This window comes from Notechis scutatus, chromosome 3 (genome assembly GCF_049901735.1).
Source record: "Notechis scutatus isolate UNSWTSFEM ecotype Mainland chromosome 3, rNotScu1.2, whole genome shotgun sequence".
NCBI lineage: Eukaryota > Metazoa > Chordata > Lepidosauria > Squamata > Elapidae > Notechis > Notechis scutatus.
In genome coordinates, this window is record NC_142011.1 from 190,841,417 (window position 1) to 190,862,235 (window position 20,819).

At 35.8% G+C, this 20,819-nt stretch overlaps 1 protein-coding gene across 1 annotated transcript in view; it reads right to left on the reverse strand.

The window, feature by feature from the left end:
* The window catches only part of CSMD3 (CUB and Sushi multiple domains 3), a 618,612-nt gene that overhangs the window by 386,910 nt on the left and 210,883 nt on the right, over positions 1–20,819 (reverse strand). Inside the window, exon 5 of the mRNA XM_087962106.1 lies at positions 14,325–14,532. Coding sequence (XP_087818232.1) covers positions 14,325–14,532 — 208 coding nt within the window. The remainder of the gene's footprint in view (positions 1–14,324; positions 14,533–20,819) is intronic.

The window sequence follows — 20,819 nt, forward strand, 5'->3', positions numbered from 1 at the left end:
TAATATGCCTTAATTCTAGAGGGGACATATTTTAAGGCAACTAAAATCTAGGAGTGCACATAAAATAAAACTTGGGAGTTAAGTATTGAAGGGACATTGCTATTTGTCTCATAAAAGAAGAAAAATAATGTAATAGTGAATCAGAACAAGTAGATACTCTCAGGATGCAATCTTATATTGATTTAGTTGGCAGTAAGCTATGCTGACCATCAGTAGTGGTGTTTAAAAACTGAGTACAAATTTTAAATTGTAGTCAGTGCAATTCATTAAACGCTTCATTTGCCTTTAATGAATAAAAAGAATACATATATAATCAGAGTCTAGTGGTAGTCCCTGCCCCCACAAAAAAATCTCCCAAACTGTAGATAGCCACAAATTGAAAAAGGCTTACTTGTATAATATTGTGCTAAAAAATGTTAAAATACATTAATAGCAATGGCACTTAGACATACTTCACTTCACAGTGCTTTACAGCCCTCTCAAAGTGGTTTACAGACCTCAGAAGGATGGACAGCTGAGTCAACCTTGAGCCTGGTGAGATTCGATCTGCCAAATTGCTGGCAGCAGGTTATCAGCAGAAGTAGCCTGCAGTACTATATTCTAACCACTGCGCCACCACGGCTCTTAATTAATAGAACAAAGGTTTCCAAAAGATGGGAAACAATCATTATACATTATTTATTAAGCATTAAATCAGACACCACACATAACATTGCATCAATTCTAGGTGCACTTTAAGAAATTTGAGGTCCAATGGAAAGGTTCAGAAGAAAAATGTGAGGTCACCCTATAATTGGGTCCTTGGTGCTCTCTGAGCTTGGTTGTTTCCTTGCAGACATTTCATTACCTAACTATATTCCATGCTAGAAGTGAGTGGAGTAAGGGAGTGATGTTTGCTCTCTGCAAACCAATTTACTTCTAGCATAGATGATATTACCTACCTAGGTAAGGAAATGTCAGCAATCCCTCTCCCCAAAGAAAACAGCTAAGCTCAGAGCACCAAGGACCCCCCACATTTCAACTCTGAGCTACAAATATTATCTTCTATCTTTCTACAGTGGAATACTAGATCCTGCAACTTTGAAGGAACTTTGGATACACAGTATATAGAGAGGGAAGAGAGATTTCAGGAGACGGAATTGATTCACTGGGCTAAAATGAAGGATTTCAGAACCCCAAAATGGAGCAGCAATGGGATATGCTATCATCTCTGTCTCCACTGAAAAACTTGCTTAATGAAGTGCCAGGTAGGTAGATATAATAAAAAAAATAGTTTGGAGGGGGTCATATATATACTGTAGTTCTGTTTTCAAGTGCTCATTATGGAATGGCACAACTGCTACATTTATAAAAAAAATAAAAATATCAAACATGATTTTCCAGTAAAATGCAAAAAACAACAACAACCCTGAATAATCTAAGAGAGAGAAGAACAGAGTCAAGGTCATCCAGCTAGCTTTGTGCCTAAGACAAGGCTAGAACTCACAGTCTCCTGATTTTTTTAAGCTTTATATGCAGAACATAGAAAAATGATTTTTTTAAAAAATGAATTTGATGAATTTAAGGCAAGTGGTAAGAAAAAAAGATACACATTTTAATGCATTTATTTATTTTATGCTCCCCTTTATTATTTTAATAAATAACCCAGGCAGCAAAATTACACAATATTCTCCTCCTCCTCCTCCTCCTCCTCCTCCTCCTCCTCCTCCTCCTCCTCCTCCTCCTCCTCCTCCTCCTCCTCCTCCTCCTCCTCTTTTTTTACATAATAACAACCCTGTGAGGTGGGTTGGGCTAAGAGAATGTAATTAACCCAAGGTCCCCCAGCTGACTTTAATGCCCAAAGCGGTAATTTATTTCACCCAGAGTCTTTGATATTTATTTTCAACAGTCAATGTCCATGAATCTTTGTTTCCAGGTTCCTTCTATTAGTTCCTTTTCCAATTTTTTTCCAAAATCATCAAGTAATCCCAGGGTAATTTATTCACATATCTTTTTTTTATCTTTGTAGTATTCTAGCATTTCACTTTTCAGGGTTTCTGTATTATTATGATGAAGTTCCTCTTATTTCATGTCAAGTTCCAATTTTAAAAGGACCAAACACTTTTCAAAGAGTCACTGACATTTTTCCTTTACCATTAGGTGGCACTCTCAGTTATGTTCAAGTTCCACTCTTTTCCCCCCCCCCACTTTTTTCCGCTCCTTTTTAAGGCTTTTAATTTTCAATAATTCAAATTCTTAGCTATTATTTCTCTTTAACACATTCAATTCCAGCATTTAATTATGCCTATTTAGTGCCAAAATCCAAATAATTATCCAATTTAATTTCCAAGTCTTTTATAGTCAAATATTTTCTTCTGAATTTTCCACCTCCAAATTAGTGCTTTTCAAAATGCAAAGCCAGTTTCACCAGTTTCCAATTTTCTTCTCTGTCTCTCTGTCCACTGCTTCTACAATCTTTCTTAAAAATTTCTTCATTTCTTAATTCTGGGGTATCTTAATGTCCATGTGTTTCACCTGGTTCACACGCCGCTCACAACTTCTCCGCTCCAGCAGAGTTTTAGTTTCCCGAACTGCCTCCCGTCTTCTTGGTGGCCATTTTAGACCACTGCTACACTCGTCTTCGAGGGGTTTTTCCTTGTCAGGGAGTGGAGATGTGGCTCCCCTCAACCCTCCAGTAGATCCCCCTTTCTTCACCACCCCTCCAGGGTGGTTCCAGTCGCAATTGGGACTCTCCAACAAGAGAGCATGGAGCGAAATCACGTACGATCATGGATTCCACTCCAACATGACAGAAGCACAACCAGAAGTTGTGCAGCTTTGAGTGGTATTGCACTCAAATGTGAGATGTGAGAGAACCTCTTCATTAAATTGGCTTTAGGGATTAGTTAGGATTGATGCTGTAGTTACAGACTCCCTGCTGTGTATGCACATGCACAAACACCCATAGTATTTATTGATTGTAGTATGCCTACCAGAGTCACTTTTTTCTGTAATGGGTGACCAACTTTATGGGGAAAGAAAGAAAGAAAAAAAGAAAGAAAGAAAGAAAGAAAGAAAGAAAGAAAGAAAGGAAGGAAGGAAGGAAGGAAGGAAGGAAGGAAGGAAGGAAGGAAGGAAGGAAGGAAGAAAGAAAGAAAGAAAGAAAGAAAGAAAGAAAGAAAGAAAGAAAGAAAGAGGGAGGGAGGGAGGGAGGAAAGGAAGAAACGAAGGAAAGCAATACATTCCTTTTTATACAGATAGTTGTAACTATTGATGAATTAAGTTACTCCAATTAGACAACTGTTTATGTCCATAGTTTCCTCTTTCCCCCAGATCTTTTCCAGAGGATGGAATCATTGGATATTAAAGCAGAAGGAAGAGGAGACATTGCATGAATGAAGTTAGTTCAAATTTTAACTGTGATTTCACATATTTGCATAATATTTATAGTATACATAAATAAGGATTTTCAAAGGAAATCATTCTGGCTACAGTATAGTGTCTGATACAGGGATGCTTCTTCTATGAATCTGCCATATATTCTATTCTTTGCTATTCATATTTAAAGCATAGATTCAAAGACTAGCATCCTTTTAAAAAGATAAAATATTATCAGAAGGAAAACAGAGAGACACACATACAGAGAGAGAGAAATTGGTTCTGAAATGCTGTTGCTTCTCTCTATATTTTGTTGAAATAAACTGTTACTTACAATGATAAACAGAATATTAATGTATGAAAATTTCTTCTAAGTTATCACAGAACAAAAGAAATGCTAATATTAAATTGGGAATAAATCTCTATTTATGTACACAAATTTATTCCCTTCCTTTTCTCTATTATTCCACGTATTACCAAATATAATTTATGATGACTTAGTTGGAAACATTTCTCTTTTAAGTGCCAAGAAACTCACTTATGGAATATTTATATAAACATAAAATACTGTGATATACTGTCCATATCTACCCATTTACTCAAAATCACTATAATATAATAATATAAATAATACATCTAATATAATAAATGTTATAATATAATGTGATATGATAATATAATATCTTTCCCTCTCTGTTTTTAATCTGTATCTTTAGTTTCCTAAGATTCTTAAATACAGAAGGAGAAGAGGAGAGACAGAAAGAAAATAAGCATAATTGCCAAACAAATGCATTAGCTTCCAGAACCATCAAGAAGTTTCTTTAGGCTCCTTGGTTGATTGATTATGTGTAATCAAGTCAGAATTAACTCTTTGAGATCACAATTTTTTCCACAATAATCTGATCCCAGCCAGATACTCCATGACTTCCAACTGTGCACCCATTGTCATTGTAATTTAGACCATTCATCTTACTACTGTTCATACTTTTCTCCTCTATCCTTTCATCTTTTCTGCAGACTTCTAGGTTTTTGCATGATGTGTCCAAAGTGGTATAATTTGAGCCTGATCATTTGTGACTTGAGTAGATCTCTGGGTTATTTAATGACCCATTGTTTATTTTCTTGGCTGTCTATGGTATTCTTGGACATGTCTTCAACATTCCAAAGCATTAATACTCATTATATCCTGCTTTTCAGTTACACTGAGTGTTACAGAGAAAAGATTTGTAAGTATAGACAGGCCCATCATAACAACTTTCAAAACATGAAGATTAGAACGTTGGGAGAAAATTTAGGATAACAAACACCTTCCTCGGAGGCTGCTAACTTGTTTCCACTTTGATAAATTGATATTATTGTGTGTGCCCATGCCTCCACAGAATATGTTCATTTTATTTTATTTATTTTGATTTGTCAATTGCTTACAAGATAACAGGTATAATTATATACATAGTTATGAATACATGAAATGGGTACATATAAGAAAAATAAAAGAAACAATAGGACAGGGACGGTAGGCACATTGGTGCGCTTATGCATGCCCCCTACAGACCTCTTAGGAAAGGGGTGAGGTCAATAGCAGACAGTCTAAAATTACAGTTTTTGGGGCTTGGGGAAGAAACCACAGTGTCAGGTGGAGTATTCCAGATACTGACCACTCTGTTGCTGAAGTCGTATTTCCTGCAATCAAGTTTGGTGCGGTTAACCTTGAGTTTGTATCTATTGTGTGCTCTTGTATTGTTATGGTTGAAGCTGAAGTATTCATTGACAGGTAGGACATTGCAATGTATGATTTTATATACCATACTTAAATCAGACTGAAGACGGCATAATTCAAGGTTTTCTAGGTCTAGAATGTCAAGTCTGATGGCATAAGGTATTCTACAATGAGTAGAGGAGTGGAGAACTCTTCTTGTGAAATATTTCTGGACTTTCTCAACTGTGCTAATATCAGATATGTAATGTGGGTTCCAGACTGATGAGCTGTATTCGAGTATTGGTCTAGCAAATGTTTTGTATGTTCCAGTTAGTAGTGTGATATTACCAGAGAAAAAGCTACGTAAAATTAGGTTAACAACTCTTAATGCCTTTTTGGCTATGTAGTTACAGTGGGCTCTAGCACTTAGATCATTAGAGATGAGTATTCCAAGGTCCTTTACAGAGCTTGGATCATCAACAAGATCTTGACTATTCAGCTTGTATTTTATTTTCTGATTATTATTTTTTGCCAATATGTAAGACAGAGCATTTATTTGTTGAGATTTGAAGTTGCTATTTGTTTGACCATTCTGATACATAGTCAAGATCTTTTTGAAGGGTAGCAGTATTGTCTGTGGTATTGAACAGCTTTACATCATCAGTGAAAAAAACGCAGTTGCTCTTAATATGATCACAGAGGTCATTTATGTAGAGTATGAAGAGAGTTGGTCCTAGAACACTGCCTTGGGGGACACCACTATTGACAGGTACAGAATTTGATAGGACGCTCCCAATTTTGACCATTTGTTGTCTGTTTGACAGGAATGCTTCTATCCAGTTGTGTAGGTGTCCAGAGATATCGTAAGATTTTAGTTTTAGGAGTAGTTTGTCATGTACCACTGAATCAAAGGCTTTACAGAATTCTAGGTAGATTGCGTCTATTGCTTTGCCCTGATCGAGTTGTGTAGACCATATGTTTTTGCAGTGTAAGAGTTGCAGATTACAAGATAGTTTTTTCCTGAAACCAAATTGTTTATTGGAGAGTAGGTTGTTTGTCTCTAAGTGGAGGATAATGATACAGAATTTGATAGGACACTCCCAAGAAAATATATGTGGCATATATTTTCTCAATGCGCCTGGAAGGGCTGCAAACTTCTCGTACACAGTGTGTGAATTACTTTAGGTAGTCAAAGAAGATGTGTTTGGATTGTTTTTTTTTCCCTTTGACTAGCAAATAACCAAAGATCACAACTTAATTTTACATATCCCCAGAGTTCTAAACTTCTTTGCTACATAATTCAGGATCTGTATTTTCTCATCTTTGAATATTAATAATCACAGCTTTGGCCTTACACTACTCCATATGTATATTTTCTTTTTCCTATGGGCATGCTGTAGATTCAATAGAGTATTAAACATGTTGTTTTACTGTTGCTTGAGTCAGAAGGATATTTTTGTATAGTTCATGTGGATTGACATTAAAAACTTAAATTCCATTAGTGCTAAGGAGTGTTAAAAAGCACAAACAGAATGTCATATTGTCTCTAAACTCTAAAAACATATTTTTACATCTTCACAAATAAATGGGCAGAATTATTTACACTTGAAATAAAATGTAAACTACCTTTAAAACAGCTTTTACTAGCATATCATATTTGACAGCAACAAAACAAATGCAATTAATACATAGTCATTATCTTCTATTGTTTTGTTTTGTTTTTAACTGAAAGGAGCACTTTGGCTACACATATCACTGCAAATTATGCATTCTGTTTTGTGGTTTAGGTACTTGGCGGTTATTTAAAACTTTGCTGCTTTAATTCTTTCTTCCCACGTAGGAATACTGATGAATATTCACTGTTCTCCTGATAGCAGCATGAGCAGAAATGGTGGGACTCTACCAGTTCCCCTACTGGTTCGGTTATTGCACACTTCACACATGTGTGTGCACACACACCTAATGTGTCTGTGCAGCTTTCCAAACACCAGCTAAGGCTCTTCTGCACCAGCTGAGAGGATAAAAAAGTGCAGAGGTAAGTAGGAGGGCTGATCCTGCGCTTTTCTCTTCTTTCTCTCAGCTGATCATTGGAGCTTTTTTTACAACTGGTTTGGCCAAACCGATAGCAATTTTTGCTGCCAGTTTGGCTGAATCAGGCCAAACTGGTAGCATTTCAGCACTGATGAGCAGGCAAGTTCCCAGAGTGGCTTCAGTCCTGAGATTTCAAATTGCTTGACAGATACAAAATAATTACTGTATACATCCTCCTCCTCATCTCAATCCCCACCCAAGCCTTTATAAGGCTAGTCCTTATACAGACAAGCAGCCTCAGGGAACTCATAACAAAGATGTTTTGTGTGGAATTTTGTCTATAGAAAGTGACTGGGGAGACAATGTTGGAAGTTAGGGTGTACAACATTTGTATTCCTGCCTTAGGAATTATAATGCAACATTTGCAAACATATGTCCTTAGTGAAAGGCAAAGTGAAATAGTTTTAGGAGTTTGTGCATTGCAAAGAATCAAGAAAAATGAGAATTTTCTTGGACAAGAGAGCTAAAGTTCTCCAAAAGTACAGAAGAGCATACAGAAAAAAAAAAAACAATGTTCCCTTTAGTGATCCATGTAAGTGATCCATAAAAGTAGAGCAATTAAAGGACATGGTGCCAGCAGAATTTAGGAACCAGAATTGGTCCCCCCCCCTCTCTCTCTCTCTCTCCAAAGACAATTAATAGCTGGCTAAGTGAAACTTGCTACTGACGCTGTAATAGACCTTGAAGAAATCCAAGAAGCATCTTAAGAAAGAACAGCTGTGACATGATGGTAAATGATACCCTGCTGAAGGGAACTGAAGCATCTGTGTGCAGACTCAATAAGACCTTGCAGACTGGCTATGTATTGCCTTTCAGGACTTCATCTCCAGGTAACAAAAAAGAGATTACCAAAACTGACCATAAATTATACTTAGTTCATGTAGAGATTGAATATTATAGCCAGAAGAGAACCTGGAATAAAATCTGAATACTAAAAGGCTTTGGGATAAGGAAGTAAAGGAACTGGGAATATATTTACAGCTTGAATGAAGGATATGGATAAAAATTAAAAGAAGAATGTTTTCAGTTAGATTACCCTGTTAATAACTCAGAATATGAAAAAACAAATAAATGACATTGCTTTTATATAATTCTATACTTTCCTATAGTTAGGAAAGAGCCATGTTGGCTCAGTAGTTAGAATACAGTATTGCAGGCTAATTCTTCTTACTGCCGATTACTGGCAGTTTGAGTTTTACCAGCTCAAGGTTAACTCAGCCTTCCATCCTTCTGAGGGGGTAAAACAAGGATTCAGATTGTTGGGGGCAATATGCTGACTCTATAAACCACTTAAGAGAGGGCTGTAAAGCACTATGAAGTGGTATATAAATCTAAATGCTATTGCTATTGCTAGGAAAAGTATAGCAGGAACAATGCTGGTTACAGTGCAATTAATGACTGAATAGCACCAATTACATAATCTTGTGCTCATCAGTTTTTACTCCAATCACCGATGCAAAATAAATATTATGATAGAGAACCAGAAGAAGTTTGAAATGGACTTAAAGAAGTCATTGACGATAAATGGGAAAAACGACTGCCAAATATGGAGAAATGGAAGAAAACCAACTGGATGTCAGAATAAACCAAAAGATGGACCACAGACTAGTACTTGATGTAGTTATTATGAAAGCCTTAGAAAAGATATTCAGACGCTGTGATGTCTACAAAGATCAAATATCTACAAACATCAAAATAGTGCAAGCAATGGTATTATTTGTAATACTATGGAAGTTAGACAACAACGAAGCAAAGAAGAAAGAATATTCATGTTTTTGAAGGTTTCTAAATGTTGTCACTAACCCAAAAAGTTAACTTAAAATTATTTTGGGATATTTCCATATATTCCCAGTATATAAAGCATTATATGGTGGACTGATTTGAATATTTAGAATACCAGTTTTAATAAAGATATTGCTTGTCATCTGATGAATTCAATTAACATGCAGTTGACTGTCATAGCAGGCTTTATTGATGAAGCAGAATATGATTAGTGGCAATTCAGATATAAAAGTGGCTACTCCCAATTATGACCCTACCACGGTATATTGCAATATTATTATATACAATTATATTCTGTATTGTTAACATCCCATTTGAATTTTCAGCCTAGATTGACAGTAAAATTGTCAGTCTAGGAACAATGACAAAGATGAGGTCAGGATAAATATCAAGCTTTGTTTTACAGTTCTTACACAATCTTTTATCCAAACTACCCAAGAAAGAAAGCTTTTATCATTTAGAAGTCTGCAAATGTCATTAAAAAATTATTTTTATATCGGAATAGAGTAGCTCTTCAAAATGCAATATCATCTACAACAAACTTTTTAATCCAGCATTTAGTTTTAATAGGATTTTAAAATATCAGTTCTATCTAAAGTAAAACAACACATAAGCTTTCATTGACAGAGTATTCTTTTCATATATAAGCAATTAGAAGTTGAATTTCAATACTATTCTAAAGGGATAAAAATATTAACATAATGCATCTAATTAAGAAATCTGAGCTAATTAAATTTTGTAGATCTATTTTTTCCCTAACATATGGTGAGGTGCTTTTGCATAACACAATACATTGATGTCATCCCACAATATGAATGACAATCTTAGGATAGAGTGCTCCTTCAATCTGCAACTTCAAATTAATCATTATTAAATTAACATTTTAATACTGTGTTATAATTTATACAATGTACTTGGGAAACAAAACTGTTTATATCTGTATATATTTACCAATCTCACTTATCTAAACATCTTCCATCCTTAAAAAAATGAAGAAAAAACAACAACACATTTTTCAAGTATAGGATAAAGTCACCAAATTGGTGTACAAAAGACAAATGATGTATATTATTATTTTTTTAATCCCACTAATGACTGGAGTAAATTAGGCTTTTAAAATAATTAGGCTACATATATGTCTAAACAGTGTAATTGTGTGAGGAATCATTGACAAATCTGAATCATTTCACCATGGATAACTGACTCACTTAAGTGGTGATGTGAATAATCTTGTTATAACAGTCATTAAAACTGAAAGTATGCATAGCACCAGGGGTGGGATTCTACCAGTTCACACCTATTCGCTAGAACCGGTTGTTAACATTCTAAGCAGTTCGGAGAACCAGTTGTTAGAAGAAATTACCTGGCCTAATCCTGTAAGGAGGGCAGGAAGTAAACATTCTGGTGTTGCTTACAGAAACTGCCTCTCCGTTAACCCTTATTACATTCTTGGCAGGACTAGACTTCCTGTCTCAGGAACTTCTCAGGAGGTTTTTTTTCCCCCTCCTTTGCTGGTACTTTGCTTGTGTGGAGTGACCATTTAAAGTTACAGTGGCACTGAAAAAAGTGACTTATGACCGTTTTTCACACTTAGGACTGTTGTAGCATCCCCAGTCATGAGAGGCCAGGGAAGGAGATCCGTGCCTCAATGTGAGTGATATTGAGTTGGCCACACCCAGCCAATAGCATGACCACCAAGCCATGTCCACCCAGTCACATGACCACCAAGCCATGCCCACCACCTAAGCCATGCCCACAGAACCGGTTGTTAAAAATTTTGAATCCCACCCCTGCATAGCACCTTGGATCTGAAGATCCCCATTCTTCTCACCTAAACTGTACTGGTCCTCGCTTCCAGTGCAATATTTCCATTAGAAAGAACTCGGTGAAATCGTTACATTTTGAGAAATAAGAAATCTATCTTATCCATGCTTTGCCTAGCCTAATATTACCCAGCTGGTCCTTTCAGAGCAAAGATTTTATCTGTGCAATTGATTTTGTCAAAATGACAAGTAAAGCTAACTAACTCATAGTTTAGTACTAGATACCTAATTTATTCATTTATTTTGTTTTAGCATATGACGTACATAACCAGGCAAATCCACGTTTTTTAAAATATCACAGAGTAGTTCTGGTAACCCAACATTATCAGTTCATTTGGTTAATGCATGCACAATACTAAGATATACCATGGGGGAAAACTAACTTTGCACCTGCCGGCTAGCAGCATATAGGGGATATTAAGTCATCCAGGATTTCTTCTTGTCTTGCATATAGGCAGGTCCAGCACTGGCTCCTGCTTCCACATGAACACTGCTGGCTTTTCCTAAATAAGTGGTACCTAATTATCTAATGGCATTTTATAGGCTTTTGAACTGCTAGGTGGGCAGGTGTCATGCCCCTGTCGGAATCTGATTCCGAGGGAGAGGCTGAGCAGCTGACAGAGTGGGAGTGTGGCTCTGGTGGATGTGGAAGAAACTGGGGAAGGGCAAAGTCTGGCTGGGCAGAGCAGGGGAGAGGTAGAGCAAGGCAGAGGGAATACAGAGGAAGATCCAGGCCCACCCCCTTTCATCCTAGGGCATGCAGGGAGGAACAAAGAAGGGAGCAACATGAGTTACATGGCCTATGGGGGAGGAAAGGGCCCTGATTCTCTTCATTAGCTGCAGCTGGGAACACAGTGTTTAAAAAGGGAGTTTGCGCACAGCAACTCATGGGAAGCAAATTGTGAGTTATCTTTTATGGTTGAAGCTTATCTGGGTTCCTGGCGTCTTCCCAACTGTGTGTGTTTTGTTGGCCTTTGAAGTCTGCAATTCCTTATCCTATCTGTCCAGTTAATTGCTGCAGCATGGTTTGTGTGGATTTTTATTTACAGTTTATATGTACTTTGTTTTCAGACTGAATTTCCTTCATTTGAAGACTGTTCTTGGGGGAGTTTTTTCTCCATCTGAAGATACCTGGACATTGGGGGCAAAGTTGGAGATATTAAAGGGACTTTTCTTACTTATGTGACTGTGTTTCCTTTGTGCCATGCCCTGGGCCACCACAGCAGGAGCTAGGGTCAAATGATAGGAGCTTACTCTGCAATGCGGTGACATGGGCTTGAACTGCCAGAGTACCAACTATCTGTGGCCCAAGAGTGCCAACCATTAAAGCCGATGTCCCACTGCACCCCCTTACTAGATTCCTGATTTTTTTATGAAAACTAAAATGGGTGGTTAACTTGCATATTAATAATTGTGTAGTTCTGATTAGTAACTATTGGTACATTTATATTTCATTAGGTTTTCCATTAGGTAATTAGGATTTTGCAATCTCAGGTAAAATGTGGGTCCTATTGAATGAGACTTCCAAGATTTTGGATTTAGGTTATTATACCATATACATAACAACTGACCAAATAAGATTAAAAAAAAAAAACAAGGCCTACATTCATCAAAAAATTCAATTCATTCATCAACAGTACTTTATAGTTCAAAACTTTACTTCTATTTCACTAGTCAGTCAGTTTCAATTATAACATTGTTCCATATAACATAAATATTTTAATTCTATAATATAAGTATATAATTCTAATATATACTTGCAAATTAATACTGCAGTATGGCCTTATTTAAAAAAATAATAATTAAAAGTCAACTTAGATAGGATTCTTTGAAAAGCAAACTGTACATTTGTGATGCAACCACCATTTGCATCACCAATCATTTACTGTTCTTTTATATTTGGCACATTAGGGATCAATAAATATAGCACAAATAACTGATAACATCAGATTTCATATGAATTGAAAAGTGAAACCAATGACAATCACATCATAATAACTATACATTTATAATGTTTTAGAAAGTAAAAGGAAAAAAAATCAAAACAAGTTTTTTTTTTTATCCCTCTAATATGAAAAAATATAGTAAAAAATACAATAAGAATATATTGTAATGGTAACAACATTATAGCCTGTTATGATCCCTTTAATCAGCAAATAATAATAAAATGTAACTGATTCATATTATACAAAACACAATTGGGGGAATTAGGCACAAATTTGAAATTTGCAAAATTACATAAACCCAATCACTATCAAATTACTTATCAAATTGAAATTGATTCCCCAAATCCTAAGCTAGGTAGACAAGAAACTATTAGCATATCTATGCTGTAAACTACACAAGAGGTGTAGAAAATAACCCTACTACTTTTCTTTGATCATTATTTCATTTTTTTTAAAAAAGGATGTGCATTGTTATCTTGGAGAAGCATTAAAGTATACAAAGTCAATCTAATTAGTAACAATTAAGTATCTTTTAGACCGCAGCTGGAATATTTATCTAGCATATGGCTAGATGTTTCATACAGTATAATTGAGTTGATTAAGCTGATGGTCAGAATCTCAGCTCATTCATAAAACTAAAACTGATCACAGATTTTCAGAACAGTCCAACATTAATAGCACCTTTCACTGAGTAGAACATTCATACTAGACATGGTATAGTAGCTGCTATGAAATCTATCATCTATATCTATCTATCTATCTATCTATCTATCTATCTATCTATCTATCTATCTATCTATCTATCTATCTATCTATCTATCTATCCATACTTACATACATGCACACAGTCTTGCAAATAGTGAAGTAGATAGTCACTTAGTAAGATGTTACAAATAATAATTAAATTATATCACATGCTCACCCACAGAAGTAAAAAAGAAGAAGTAATCTTTTTTTAATGAACTCTAACATAAATGTACAAAAGCATATCCAGTCCAAAAAATATTCATAAAACAGAAGCAAAGTTAAAATGACATTGCTAAACTTCAACAAACAGCTTCAAGTAGGATTCAGTTATCCAATTCCAACTACAGGTAGACCTTGATTAACAATAATTTGTTTGGCAATAATTTGAGGTATTAACAGCATTAAAAAAGTGATTGGTTCTCACACTTATGACTGTCACAGCATCCCCATGGTCATATGATCAAAACTTAGGCACTTGGCAAGCAATGTTTTTACAATGGCTTTAGCATTTCAGGATTATATGATTGCTACTTGTAAACTTCTGGTTTTCCAACAAGCCATGCCAATGGGGGAAGTCAAATTCGCTTAATGACTGCATAGTTCACGTAACAACTGCAGTGATTTGTTTAACAACCATGACATAAAGGTTGTAAAATTGGGCACAACCCACTTATCAATTATCTTGCTTACCAATGGAAATTCTGATTCCAATTATGGCCATAATTTGAGGACTCCTTATATTGTTTTACCTAATCTCACTAAACGTCTTGTTCAGAAAAAATCTATAGGATGTTTACACGAACCCATGGAAAAATCATACACATTTGTGCTATTTTCCAGAAGGAATTTTTTGCCATTTTTAATACGAATGATTTCACTTACCATATTGTGGGTGGTTCAGAACCTTCTATTTCCAGGTAATCATATTTCTCTTCCATATGAAAATCTGTAAAGATGAGTGAGATGGTGTCTCCAGGTTCTGCCACAATTGTCCATGTACAGTCTGCATTATTGTGGTACTCATTTGGAAAATTAGGACTAGAGATGACACCACTGGAACCCCTCATTGTTCCTCCGCATGCATCTTCCGCTATCAAAAACAACAAATGTGAAGTATCCATTAGAAAAAAAAGTATTTGGAAACAGGTCTACTAGTGTACGACAAATATAATTATATAACTTAAGGACTACGGGAAGAAGAGAGTAATATAAACCAGGCTTACTTCATCAAATTTTCTAAGAATCAGCTTTGTTAGCATCTTTTTTTTCCCCACAGCATAATTTTATAATATGCAAAAAAGTGAGAAGCAAGACAAAATGAAACAGGCAATTTATTCCCCTCTCAATTGTTTCTCTTCTCCTTTATTGTCTTAAGAACTGGAGTCTAATGTTGCTCATTCTCCTCTTGCTTCCATTCTATTGTGCCAAATATTTTAGACAGCCATATTTGGGTCTTATAAGAGTGGTGCAGTGACCTAGAGGTGCAGCTCTCGCTTCACAAGCAGGAGGCTGTGAGTTCGATCCTAGATAGCGACAGATATTTCTCTCTCAGGGAACTATGAGTAAATATCAGCTGCAAACCCTGCAGTGCCAACAAAAAGGACATCCAGGCATTGTAAGGCATTCTATTAATCTTGTTTCCAGAGTCAATGTAAAATAAATCCATCTCAATGGGGCAAAAGTAAAAAGTCTAAAAAAATATTAGGCTGAATTGAACACAAGAAATATGGTCTGGTTATCTCTGGCTCATGGAACAATTGTTTTATAGCTGACAGCAAAGATTTCAACTTGTTATTCAGAACACATTAATGAAGTATGGTGATGAATAGATATAGAATCCATCTATTATTTGACAAGGTTAATTCCTACCTAGTTCTTCAACATTTGCATTCAATGTTGGTCACAATGTTACTTTCAGTTGAACTACTTTGGCTCTAATCTTCTAATTTAATTGGTTTGAGATTAACAAATACATGCCAGGCCTATGCTTATCAGTACATTTCCAAGCTTGATTTTATTTAATGAAGCCTCACTGAATTTAATATGCCTTATTCCATATTTTGGCCTTTTACATATTTAGTCAACATGTAATTAAAAGTGAGATAGTGATGTTCCCAATTCTGTATCATCTCCTCCAAATGATAACTATGTTAAACTGAGCAAAAAACACGAGGATACTTGTGTGTTGTGTGGATTGGTTTGAATGCCCAAATACAGGCAACAGGATTTTCCCCCCCTGATTACTATTAGGAAAATTAATAAGAAGAGTGGCCATTTACCTTCCAGATAATCTAATGTTAATATGTAGGACAAGGATATGTCTGTTGTCTATTAATAATCCTGGCATAGCAATTGGCAACTGACAACAAACCCAAACAATCAACAGCTAGTTTAATTTCAGCTATGCAATTATCTGCTGATTCAAATAAAATGGCAGAGAAGGGTTTTCTACTAATTTGTTAAAAGAGATATTGGCTCAGGTATATGTCTTGTCATCAGCCCTACAAGATCTGGCAGATTTGTTATGTAGATTTATAATAGAAGAAGATTTTTAACTAAGCTATGCCCGAAAACTGAAAAACAAAACATTTTGATTGTGATGACCATGTCAGATAATGGAATATCCTTGGGTAAAAATGGGAATTTCAAGACTTTTTATTGTTCTTATGTGAAATCCGTACACAGGACAAAAAACAGACTATTTCTACATCCAGCAAAAAAGTGTTACAAGAAGTATTCGCTCTACTAATTTATTCTATATACTGTATATGCTGAAATCAATATTGAGAGAGACCATATTAGAATCTGTGGCAATGCTTTTCCCTGTGATGCTCTATGGCAGGGGTGTCAAGCTTGATTTCATTGAAGGCCCCATCAGGTTTGTGTTTGACCTTGGAGTGTTGGGGTGAGTGTGGCCAGGGTGGGGATGGCCAGCTTGACGTCACTTGTATTGGGGGTGCCTGTGGTGGCCTAAGCACTCTACCAGCGAAAATGAGCTCCTGACCTCCCTTTCTGGCTGTGACAGCCTCCTGCAATCCTCTGCCAGTGAAAATGGAGTACGCAGTCCTCCCGAGCTTCGTTTTCCCTGGCAGAGGCACCATAGGCTGGTCCCTCAGTGTTTCCAGGGTGGCCATGTGGGCCAGATCTAAGCACCCTATGGGATGGATACAGCCCATGGGCTTTGAGTTTGACACCCCCTGCTCTATGGAAATGAAAGTAGATTTTGAAGAAGCAAACTAGAAAGAATATTGACACTTCTGAACACTGGTGTTGGGAAAAAGTCAAGAAGAGCATTGATACCCAGGGTATCAAACTGATCCTAGAACAAATCAATCCAAATATTTCAGCCAAGATACCCATGACCAGGCTCAAGTGGTTATATTTTGGACCATTATGTGAAGACCCATTTTTCATATTCTTGGAAAAGATGGAAAGAAAAAGAAAAGGATGACCAGCAGAGACATGGATTGACTCAATTACAGTGGTAATGGCTGTAGAAGACTGCCGAGGCCCTGAATTAGTTGAAAAAAATACCTTGTACCTGACATGAAAATATAATAGAGTATAGCAGCAGCATGCAGGTTTCTTTTTAATCCCAAATGTGTCTTTAAAAAGCTTCCATTTTTATCTCAGAACAGTGTCTATCTCATACAACAAAATGCTTTCAAGGATCTAGTCTCCTTTAATTTTTGTGAAAGCGTAATTATGCAAAGAACTTAAAATTCAGCCCTTCAGAATTTGACTTCTCACTATCACTTTTCTCAGAAATTACAACTAGGACTTGACCTATTCTGAATAGACCTTCAGCTACTTCAGCTATTATAGAGATTGCTTAGTAAGATTTTTTTTCCCCCATCTCTCTGTGTTCTGTCAATATTTAGCAGCCAGAATACATTTTCCTCTGAGAGAATTAACAGCAATGCAAATTGAGAATGAAAAGTAGAAAGTATGTTAGAGAGAAAAGACATTTGTTCTATATAGCATAAAATCAAAGCTGATGAAAAGAAATTTTACTCAAAAGTAGGAAGTCATCTAAAATAAGTTATTTTTTTCTTTCTTTCTGAAAAGGCCTACTTCTCATGTTCATCACTTATCTAACCTCATAGTAAACTTTCTGAATATCTCAGAACATAAGGAGATTGATCCTAAATCCAACAGCAATCAGTACAACTCATGTAAACTTACTGAAAACTTTGCTTCTAGCAACAGTACTTTAGTTACATTTTGTATCCGTCTATTTTGCAACTCTTAAGAATTCAAAACAGAATAGAGTAGAGTAGAACAGAGCAGAACAGAACAGGACTTGTCTAGATGAGTGTCCGTACTATATGGCTAACAAAGGCCTGGTCTATTCCTTTTAGGAACAGATATACTTAGTTACTAGCCACAACTGATACAAATACAAAGTCACCACCAACACAACTGATAAATCCACCACTAAAATATCCATGTTCTACAGGTAATATGGAGTCCAAGAAGATTATAAACTACAAACCTAATCCTTGAAAACAATATAATATTACTAGGACATGTGGGAAACCAATGTCCATATCAATAATTTTCAATATACACACCACAATTTTGACAATGTCCATAATTTTTAGAAGAAGGCTATGCTTTTTCAAAACACAACCTTCAGCCTTTTCAAATGATTATTTCTGTACTTTTTCAGTGCATTCTCAGTCCCTTACAGCTCTTTGAAATACAGTTATTTCAAAGTTTTCTTCTTGATTATTAATGCATCTCTGTGTGTTTCTATTGATGTACCATAAAATCATTATTACAATTTATTAATAGGATTTTGCACCTGCAAAAACAAAATTGATATGATTGAATACATGATTGCACCATCTGCATATCAGAGAAAGCACCCTATGAAACTAATGGCCTTCTTCTACATCTCATGTCAAAATTACTTTACTTATAAAATACAGAATGTGGGAATGAACACCAAAGCACTATTAAATGCTCTGGACTGTGCTGATATAAGTGTAAAACCAAAAATTGTTGCAATGCAAAGAAGGAAATAATTATGTGCAATTAAAACTTTCAAATCATCTTTCACTGGCTGTATAAAGCATTAAAGTTTTAATCACTAAGAGCAATTATAATCTGTCATTTGCAGATTATACATATAAACCCAAATTTGAGCAGAGACAAGGTTTTACAATTTTGGTCATTCTAATAATTTGAGTTTAACACTTCAAATAATTACTCTATTACTGAATACATTAAATATTCATATATTCATAACTTGTGTGAGCTTTTCCCATGGTCCAGATTAATGTATTATAGATTTTTTTAAAAAAGTCCTTCTATGCAAGAATAAGCATCCATCACTTCATATACACATTCCTCTTAGTGGGTAAATGTGAACATCTTGAGTTTTTTCATTATAGAATCTCTAAGAACAGACCTTCAATAAATCTTGGTTTATAAATACAAAGATTCATAAGTGTAAATGAATAAATCACAAACACAATCTACACAGCAAATCAGTAGATTGTATAACTGCTCCAGCTTACTTTTGGTTGATTTCAGAGTGTCTGTGTTCTTAATATGGCTGATGAATCTCCCAAGTAAAAAAGAAAATGACTCTATTTCAGAGGTTGGCTGCTGTATATGATTCACCTTCTTCCAGAAAAGCAAAACATGACTTGTGAGAAACTTATTATTATTTTTTTTTTGATACACTCATCTAAGAGCACATAAAACCTTGATAAAATTAGTAAAATCTGATATTTGGTGATCCTCTGGGATTCAGGCGACTTTAATTTTTAAAAGTCTTAAAGGGGTAAAACATGCAGTTTCTTATGGACCAGAACACTAATGCATGCAATGCCATTAATGCAAATGTTAATATACTGTAGAATTCTCATTTCCTGTCATTGATGTACATGCTAATACAACAGTCTCATTTCCATCAACAGTATTTTGAAAAAACTATTTTATATGAAAACATAGAAAAATAATTATATGTGGCTACTTTATGAAACTGGCAAATTTAATGTTGGCAGGAGCTTAGTTGCCTTTGCCATTGACAGATGCAAAAAAAAAAAAATCTGACCTATAAGACAGATATGTTTGTTATTGTTGTTAAGGATGAACATAAGTCTTTGTAAGTGCTTCTTCCTGGATAAGACATTGTTAGTCTGGTCAGAGAAGACCGACTCCAGCAGCCTCAATTTTATACAAAGGTTTCATTTCCCTTAAGATTGAACAGCATGCAGTTGATAAATGGAACAGGCTACAATTAAGCTTTCCCAAACTGGTAAGATAAATGAATTGCCACCATTGATGTATACACTGATTGATTGAGTAAGGCTATCAAGTCAGTGTCAACTCTTTGGGAACACATGGCTAGACTTTTTTTCCCAGTCTATCTATGTCTGGTCCTAGAGAATCAACCTTTAATCTGATTTGAATAATGCAATGACATATATTACAAATGATGATATATACATATATATATTGCCCACCATGAAGATGTGGCATGACCACAAACGCGAAGCTAAACAACAGGATCACAGCTCACCAGTTCAAATCCCCCGGCAACTAAGACTAACCTGAGCACAACCAAGCCCCCACCTGAACAGACGAACACTATACAGAAGCCTGATGATGGCAGATGAGATTCTGCCGAAACGTTGCTACAACTTTAAAAGCACAACTATAATGATGTGGGAAAATACCCGAACAAAGCTGAATACCATACATATAAATACCCGCGAAAACTTAAGAAATACACACACAAACACAAACACAAACACACACACACACACACACACACACACACACACACACACACACACACACACACATATATATATATATATATATATTTTCTTAAGTTTTCATGGTACTTACATGTATGGTATTCGGCTTGGTTCGGTATTTTCCCCACGTCATTGTAGTTGTTCTTTTAAAGTTGTAGCAACGTTTCAGCAGAATCTCATCTGCCATCATCAGGCTTCTGTATTGTGTCCGTCTGTGGGTCAGACTTTTACAGTGGTTTCAGATTTAAATTTGGGGTAGCCTATTGCTGTGCCAGAATGGTTTTTTCTTCATCCTGATTGGTTGGGAGTCTTGGTCTGTGTTTATTGGTCTCGGAGTTTGCTGTGTTCTGCTTGATTGGTGTCTCTAATATCTTCTGTCGGTTTTTTGGCTCTTTTTGTATCTTGATTGGCTGGCAGCATTGTGTTACTTTATTGGAGGCCTTTAGTGCAGCTTGGCTTCGGGTAAATGGACGGCTATCATTAGTTAGGCAGCTAGGTTTCATCTGGGTGCCTGGTTGGGATGTGTTTGAGCTGGAGGTATCAGGGGGGATCTGTTTGTGCCCAGGTGTTTGCCTGGCTTGTGGTGTGGAGATTTTTTTGT